Source organism: Rhopalosiphum padi, chromosome 4 (assembly GCF_020882245.1).
Source record: "Rhopalosiphum padi isolate XX-2018 chromosome 4, ASM2088224v1, whole genome shotgun sequence".
NCBI lineage: Eukaryota > Metazoa > Arthropoda > Insecta > Hemiptera > Aphididae > Rhopalosiphum > Rhopalosiphum padi.
The window spans coordinates 23,646,751-23,655,674 of NC_083600.1; the positions used below are offsets into that span (position 1 = coordinate 23,646,751).

Sequence of the window (8,924 nt, forward strand, 5' to 3'; positions counted from 1 at the left end):
TTGTACACATTATTATAGTACATTACGCATTTACTGACGTATGCCAATAGTTAGTTAGTTATGTGCATTGCCGTGGATTTTCAAATTAGAGCTATCCACGCCATGGAATTACACAAGGCGTATTTATAACTTTTTTTGAGGTAGAGGGGGGGGGGGTAAAAAAATGTATTAAATTATATATTTTTATGATGTAAATATATAATATATATGTTTTATAGTCACATGCATTAAAACTATGCCATGGCACAAAATTTCTAGAAGTTTCTCCAACTTTCGTCAACTTACTATTAGGGTATCGTGTTGCGTACCTTATCATGCAAGCTCTCCTTGAGCCGGTTTCTGTCGTATTTCTGCTGTCAGATTATTATACGGCCCATGTGGCCGAGGGCGGTGTCTGTCCTTTTTAAAATTAATTGTAAAATAATATATGGTCTCTGCTGCCGAAGTAGAAGATCTAAAAGATCAATAAAAAATAAACTAATAACAAACTCATTTTTTTCATGGATGAATTAATAGTTTTAAATAATATGTTGTTTTTGCCATGTGAAGTAATTACTTACAAGTTACAAAGTATATTTTTATTATTTTTATTCGTGGTGTGGTGTGCACCAGCTGTAGTCTGTTAAAGTGTTAACCTCACGGCCATCACCAACAACGAATAATAATATAATATTATATTATAATCAATAATAGGTAATCGGTATAAAAAAATAATATTTTACATCTGTACTCTGTAGCAAAGTGATTTATCTGATATTTTGGCAATGCCTTTTCTTACCACTTTACCAATATAATATTTTCCATTGACAATAAACTATAGTTGATTATTTAAAAATAGATATCTTTTGATTTCTATTGTACAGCACTGCAGTCTGCAGCAAAATGTTTGTGTATTTATTATTTTTACTATTTTAGTAAAAACCACGAATTAAGATATACCTTATATATATATATATCGTAATTCGTGGTAAAAAAATGAAAAGTGCAAACGTTGAATATACAACTTACTACCTACTTAGTAGGTACCTTATTATTACACTAGGTACCACCTACGTATATTATACATTTATACTAGTTGGTAGTTACTAGTATCCTTAGTTTTAGTAGGTACCTATTTAGTATTTACTGTGGTTGAGGTAAAACTTAAAAGTATTTTGGTATTATCTAAATTCTAAATGAAAACAAGCAGCTTACTTAACTACATGTCTACATCATAGGCCTAACTGTTTAGGCTTCATTCGCAGGTCGTGCACAACAGTGGCATATCCAGGAGGATGGGGTTACTGCACTAGAATTATCAATTTTTATAGTCTTATAAATATAAACGTTACAAGTCCACACGATGAAAATTAAAAAAATATTATATGAAATCAGAAACTGAGAAAAAAATAAGGTTAGGTATATTATGCACCACAATTTATAATGTAAGCTAGATCAAATTTCGCAGGTCATGCCTGTGCAGGACAGGCAAGACGCGTAAAGACGCGTAAATCCCGTGAGGATTTACCTATTGTGATATCTCCTGAAATTATAGTGATATCATAATTTTTTTTATGAGACTCACGGGGACAACTGTACAAGGACAACAAGTGTTTCATATTTAAATTAAATTTAATGTTTTGGTAAAAAAGTTAAAAAAATAATTGTTTAATTAGTTATTTTCAAAAAAATTGAAAACAACCATTTTATTAAAATAATTTAATTAGTAATTACTTTGAAAATCTCAAATTGTGGTGGTGGTACTGAACGTCGAATCTGACCATAAACAGTTGGTAACTTACATAGGTACCTTCTGTTTACTAAAATAGTAGTAGGTATGTCTATATTGTGTATAAATTAATGTCTTCAGTTTAATATTAATTTTCGTCTTCACAATTGTCTGACAGTCATTAAACTCATTTGGCTATTTTGACTCGTTTAACGTTTTACATTAATTATATTTCCTCTACTAGTGAACCGTGTCATAACTTTTAAAATGTAAACAATTCGCATGGACTTTTGATTTATAGAGCAACCCTTTAATCGTTTTGTTAAAACTGTGTAAACAATTTTATGTATTCTATTAATATTTTATCCTAAAAAACCTTAGTATTTAGTATAGGTATTCTATAAGATTAATTGATTCTAATAATTGCTATGGGTTCTGAACGTGATGATACTAATTGTTCTTCGAGTGACAACAGTGTTTTGCTTTCGTCCAATTTGACATTGTCTTCTAGTTGTGAGTTTATACCTACAATTTATTTATCTATTTTAATTGTAATTTAGGTTTATGTATTGCTTTTTTATATACTAAATACAAAAAATAATTCTCATTCTGAAAACAATCTATAGGTACCTAACCTATAGAATAAGGTATTCACTTGTATTGTTTTTCAAAAATATAATTTTATAACATTAACCTTATTACCTTAATAAGTACCTACTGGCTACTTAAGTATTTTTAATTTCAATTATTTATATATATAATTAAATAATTAATGCACAATTGATTTGCAGTGACATCGATAATCACAAGAGGTTCAATTGAAATAAGTTTTTTTACTGTAATAGATCCTACAATTACTAGCACTACAGAAATAGAAGTAAGTTTAATTTTTAAAGATGTTGAGAAATAAAATGCTGTGTAACAATTTTTATATAACATAAAACATTTTGTTGTACATTTCCTTTATTTTTTATTTTAAAGGAAATAGTGAATATTTGGGTGAGCAAATTTAAAGAAAATCCTAGAAGTGGTACAATTAAGTTATTTGCTGTTATAATTAATTGTTTTGATGTTGATGTTTGTGAAGATGCATTCAATAACTTTAATTCTGTTTTAATCTTTGCAAGAATTAATAAATGTTTTGAAACATTGGTATGATATTTAATATTTATAGTTAGTAGTATTGCTTATTGTTATTATTTATTAATTTCTAAGTAGGTAAAAGTATAATTTTATATTATGTTGATTAAACATTTTAGGCGAAAAGTGGTTCATTGATTTCACCTGAAAAAGTTAAAAAATCAATAGATGTTCAAAAATCACTGGAACTTTTTACTGCAATTTTTCATTATCATAGTAACTTATTTTTTGAAAATGATGCAAATAAAAGTTATTTCATATTCCTGAGGGATATTCTTACTAAAATATCACAATCTGATTTTATTGGGCCTAGACTTCTAGCTACAAGTTTTGGTAAATCTAAATACATTAATGAATATATTTTATTTAAATAATTTTTTATTTAGGTTTAAAAATAGTAACTGGTTTAGTACAGTCCAATAATGTAGAACTTGTAAAGAATGATCTCGATATATTATTTACAGAATTTTTAATAAAACGATGGAAGTAAGTTAACTACAATTAGTAGGGTATACATAGTTTTGTATAAATATGTTTATTTTTATATAGTTGAAATAATTATCTATTTATTATGAAATATTAATTTGATTTTTATTTTTCAGAGATACTATTAGTATTATACGAGAAAAAGTATTACTAGAACTCACATTTTGGATTAATATTGATTCTATTTATTTTATTAATGATTTTTGGATGTATATCTATTGGGCATTAGTAGATCAAAGCATAAGTGTACAAACTATAGCTCTTAAAGTAAATATATTTTCTTTTATCTGACAGTTATACATTTGTATTATTATATTTTAATCCTTTAAATAATTAGTATTTCTATTATAATGGTTAATATCTTATCAAACCTAACTACTTTAAATTGAAATTTTTATTTTTGAACCTTTTAAGTGGCTACAAATTTGTGTTGAAGGGAAAGGAATAGCTTAGTTAGTAATATTTCTTAATTATTTTCAGGTTTCTAATGACATATTAAATATGTATAGCGATATTCCAAAAGTGAAGATGTTGATAAAAAAAATAGTTTCTGTTTTAGCTAATTTACTTTTATCAAATAATGATGGAGTGGTAATTTCAGCATTAAATTTATATTCCATATTGCCAAGGTTTTTATTCTTAAAATAAAATAATATTTTAAAGATAATTATTTATATTTTCTTTAACTAATTTTAGTATTGATGAAGAAGATCACATGAATAAAGTTGATTCAATAGCATTAGAATTAATTTTTTCTGAAAAATCCAAAATTGCCCGAATTGCAGCAAAACATTTTATGAAACAAATGGTCAATTCTCAACCAAATGTATTTGATCAATTGAAAGTTCTATTAGTTATTTTAGAAGGGATTCCATTACCGATTAAAGTGATTGCAACCTCCTTTTTTGTCGACGCTATTTATGATTTATGCCCTGTACTGACTGACTTTAAATTGATATCTCAATTATTAACCTTCAACGATCTCGAGGATACAGAAAAACACAATTTTTTAATTTTATTTATGTATGTTGTTAAATGGTTAATTACTGGTGTTAAACCAGAACAGAAAATTGCTTTTATGGGAGACCAAAATGATGTGAGTACCTACTGATGTTTAATTTTCCATTTATATAGGATGTAATAAGTAATAACCATAGGTTACAGTTAATGAATTTGATGATTTATTAAGAAAATGCATCTTTAAATTTTATTTTATATTTAAATATGTTTCATAGTCACTACCTAGTTTTTATCTAAGTGTAAATAATTATAAATGTATTATAATGTATTTATTACAGCATTTTTTTTAGTTTTTATTTGTTTAATTGTTACCTACTATAAAACAAGTAGATAGTACTATAAAAAGATTTCTAATAATAAACAAAAATAAATTTAAAAAAATAGTAACATGTAAATATTTATTTAATTATTAATATTTAACTTTATATTTTTTTTTTTTGATTATATATATTAAAAATTAAACCATATTTATTATACTTTACTATACAAGCTGTTATTTGATTTGGTTAGTTTTATTGATATCTCTCAATATTATTATTTCTGTTTCATTAATTAGACTGTAGAAAATTATAGAACTTAAAATATTTATTTAGATTTTGTCTGATGCTTTAGATATTGACTATATGTAAATTCTAGGGTTACATTTTTTCGTCTTATAAATTAGGTCCAATTTTGGTTTAAATCAACAATAATTTATGTCCAGTACACATTTTGTCTAATGTAAATGGAATAATGATTGTTTGATTTATAAGTATTAAGTATATAAATTATGTATAAGTATTCATGATAATAATACGTGTGTATAATTTTATTTTAGATTATTCAGTTGCATATTAATAAAATTAAAAAGATGGAGTATACTTCTTATATGGTGATGTATTTATTAAATCAATTTGAAGAATGTAATACACCTATACATGTGTTTTCACTATGGATTTTACTTCATTTTATCGATTTTAAATTACTCCAAGATAATAAGGTACCTGTTATATTTTAAATACATATATTTATTTATTAACTTGATAACTATATACAAAAATAATAATTGTATTCTTTGTTTTAAATTTTAATATAGATAATATCCGATATATTATATCAAGGATCTTTATTTTATCACACTTGGAATATCCCTACTATTTTAGAAATGATTTCAAAATGTATTAATATTATGACATCAAATCTAGAAGGTTCAGATCAAAGCTTGTGTTTGAAATGTATTAAAGATATAGCACAAGTGAATATTAATATTTTAAAAGCTGAAATTGAAAATCCTACTAAAAATGTAATCTTATAATTTATAAAATGTTTAAAAAAATATAGTATAACTTTCATAAATATGTATATATATATTTTATTCGAGTTCAGAAGACAAATCTGGGTTCAGCTTGTGCGCAGGGACATTAGTTAACTATCCTTATATACACCTGGTTGACTTTAAGGAAGTAAGGGGTGATAAATGGGTATTGTTGACTAACACTCAACAAAAACTTGTCACCACTAGGGTTGTCTTCTTAGCTTAGATAGAGTAGATTTATAAGATAAAAAATTTTAAAGCTTCTACAATAAACAAAAAATTAAAACTAAATCTTTAATTAATTAGTATGTTTTAAATTATAATTATTGATTTGTTTTTTTAGACATCAAATATATTGAGTCAAAAAAATGCTTTGATTAAAATATGGTCTCTTTCAAAATATAACTTGATACCTGAAGACTTGGAACCGTTAAAATATTTATCTTATTATGTAACCAACTTAAACAATAACTCTCCAACCAATTTAATTGCTTCTGTATGATATTTAAAATAATCACATATAATTTCTATCTTAAAATTACATAAATTATTTTTAGGAATTTGCTTTAAGTGCTTTCATGGAAGTATTCAGACGAACAATATTAAAAGTACCAACAAATTTAAAAAATTACTTTTGTATTGAACGGTCTGAAAATATTGTGGAAAATACATATAATACTTTTTTAAATGCCATGTTAACTACATCAAGTAAATATGACCCTCAAATGATAAACATCTGTGAGACCGTAAGATATTTTTTTATATATAAATGTATTTTATGTCAACATAGCTTTTAGTCTTCACTCTTCAATAGTGGATTAGATTCTTTTTTATTACTTACAGGCATTTTTAATTGTTAATGACTTATTAAGAATTAGATTTAACTTAGATGAAACAAATTATATACTTGATGATGACCAAAATCTAAAACTAAATGAGTTTATTTTTTCTTTATGCAATAACTGTGGTATGTATTAATTGATAAAAAGAAACAGGCTTTTAAATCTATTGAATGATTGATTTAAAATCGATTTTAGAATACAATGACGATTTAAATACTCTAAGACTTGTAGAGGTATTTATACAACTTATACAAGATGGTCTTATAGAAATGAATCATTTAATTACACTATTACAATTTGTAAAAAAGGTATTTACTTTGTAATATTATAATCTAAATTAATTTATAGATTTATATAACTGGCACATTATGTATTAAAGGAATTGATTGAACATGCACTTGGACCAGTTTTTAACTTCTTCTGCAAAAAAGAAACAGGGGATCAACTAAGTGATGTAATTAATTTATACTTGGTGTACATGTATGAAAATATTATTTCTCAAAATTCAGGTTTCAAAAATTACACACTAAAAGATTTAGTAAGTGATTTTATTTGTAATATTTAAGTATGTATTTTCTTATATTTTGTAAAAACCATTAAAAAAAATAATATATAATATATATTTTATCTAAATAGAATATTCTTTCTTATTGCTTGTATTAATTAATAACTTTAAATGTAAATTTTTTGGTGCTAATCATTAAACAATATGTTATATAATCTTTATTTTATATTTATACACTTGTTATTATCATATATCAAGGGTGGCAAATTTTTCTAACGTGACATGCCAAAAATTACATGATTTTTTTTTTGTTTCTTGCTTGCCATTTAATTATAAAAATATTATGTAAGTATATAAATAAGAAAAAATATGAAAAAAATTTTTTAATTTAAATGTATTTATTATATTTTGTTAAATGTGATTTTTTTTTTTTTTTGTACAATTGAAGCAGATATTGAAAAAGTATATTTATATTGTGGTCTAATTATTTATTATTAAAAATAAAATTATTAAATTATTAAATAAATAGTATGTAATATTTTTATTTTTTGCATTCCATTTAAGGCACGCTTGCTACTGATTTGCCATCCCAGTCATAAATGTATAAACAGTAAATAAATATATAATTTAACATTTTAAGTAAAGACTACCTTATACATTTATTATTTATACAAATATGATAATAATTAAATTATGTGCTTATATAATAGGTATTGGTTTAAGTAACTTCAATTTTTAATTTTAATATATTATTTTTATTTTTAGACTAATGTGGCCACTATAATTACACGCATCTTATGTCAATGTATGGATCAAATAGGAAAACGATTAGTATCAACAAATATTCATCGACATGGTATCCAATATGCAATGAATGATTCATTAAGTAATCCTTACAGTGAATATCCATTTAAACAATTTTTTTGGATTCTTATATCTATGTGTGATACCTTAATCCCATATGATGCTCAACGTTTGTAAGTAAAATATTTATTTATCTTGTATTCATATTAATGTATTATGATTATATATTATAAATATTAATCATTCTAAATGACAAATAAGGTCCTGGCCGAAAATTTGCAATTTATTATAATGTTTAATAGCTGTTTAAGTATTTAATTAATTATATTCCTATAAAAAATACACATTTTCTTTGCAATTTACTTAAATGATTTATTTTATTTTTATTTAGAGCTAGTGATTTTATTAGTAAACCTGCTACACAAGAATTAATTAATGCTGACAATGAATATGTACTTGGATATTTGTATAAATTATTAGAATTATATGATACTCAAGAATGATAATTTGTTGGTAAGATTATTAAGTATAGTTTGAATGTTTGTAGTAGAGACAGTAGAGTATTATAAGTTGTTAAGTTGTTGGTAATATAATGTAAGATTATAATTTATAATAATATGTAAAATAAATAAAAAGTAATGTGTCTGTTTTGCAATGAAGTAAAATTTTAATCATTTTTATCTTCTTTTCAGAATATTTGAAACAATAAAATTACTAGCACCAGACAACGACCATATCAACAAATATTAGAAATATGGAACTATATTTAATGATCAAAAAATTTTTCTTTTAAGTATACATTTTGTCTGTTCAATATTATAAATATTTCATTAATTTTAGTTAGTTATCAAAATTAATTAAATGTGTGCTTTAATTTATTACTTATTAGATAACAATTTTTTATGGACCTTATTTTTCCAAAACCTATAAAATATTTATATCAAAAATCTTTTTCATTAATTTTGTGATTTTTAAGTAGTTTTATTAATTTTATTTTATTTTTTTGTTCTAAAATGTTTTATATTATTATATAGTATATACTACATTATCTACAATCTATGTGTTGGTATTGAAATTATCTGTAATAATTTAATATTTTCAGAAATAACCTCTGAATTATTCAAA

The 8,924-nt window shown here is 23.8% G+C and overlaps 1 protein-coding gene across 1 annotated transcript; it reads left to right on the forward strand.

The window, feature by feature from the left end:
* The first annotated feature begins 2,079 nt into the window (after positions 1–2,079).
* On the forward strand, positions 2,080–8,806 carry LOC132928802 (uncharacterized). Its single transcript, XM_060993695.1, has 18 exons — positions 2,080–2,221; positions 2,500–2,585; positions 2,690–2,860; positions 2,968–3,181; positions 3,235–3,334; positions 3,451–3,601; positions 3,815–3,963; positions 4,031–4,430; positions 5,172–5,333; positions 5,430–5,636; positions 5,992–6,144; positions 6,206–6,394; positions 6,492–6,615; positions 6,686–6,798; positions 6,870–7,028; positions 7,761–7,972; positions 8,191–8,312; positions 8,492–8,806. Exons 1-17 carry the CDS (start codon positions 2,137–2,139, stop codon positions 8,300–8,302), a joined length of 2,787 nt encoding a protein of 928 aa, XP_060849678.1. The 5' UTR covers positions 2,080–2,136; the 3' UTR covers positions 8,303–8,312; positions 8,492–8,806.
* The last annotated feature ends 118 nt before the right edge of the window (positions 8,807–8,924 follow it).

Coding starts and splice junctions, on each gene's coding strand:
- LOC132928802 (XM_060993695.1), top strand. CDS start 2,137: ATGGGTTCTGAACGTGATGATACTAATTGTTCTTCGAGTGACAACAGT. Junction 2,222..2,499: donor TTTGACATTGTCTTCTAGTT/GTGAGTTTATAC, acceptor ATTGATTTGCAG/TGACATCGATAATCACAAGA. Junction 6,799..6,869: donor TATTACAATTTGTAAAAAAG/GTATTTACTTTG, acceptor TATGTATTAAAG/GAATTGATTGAACATGCACT.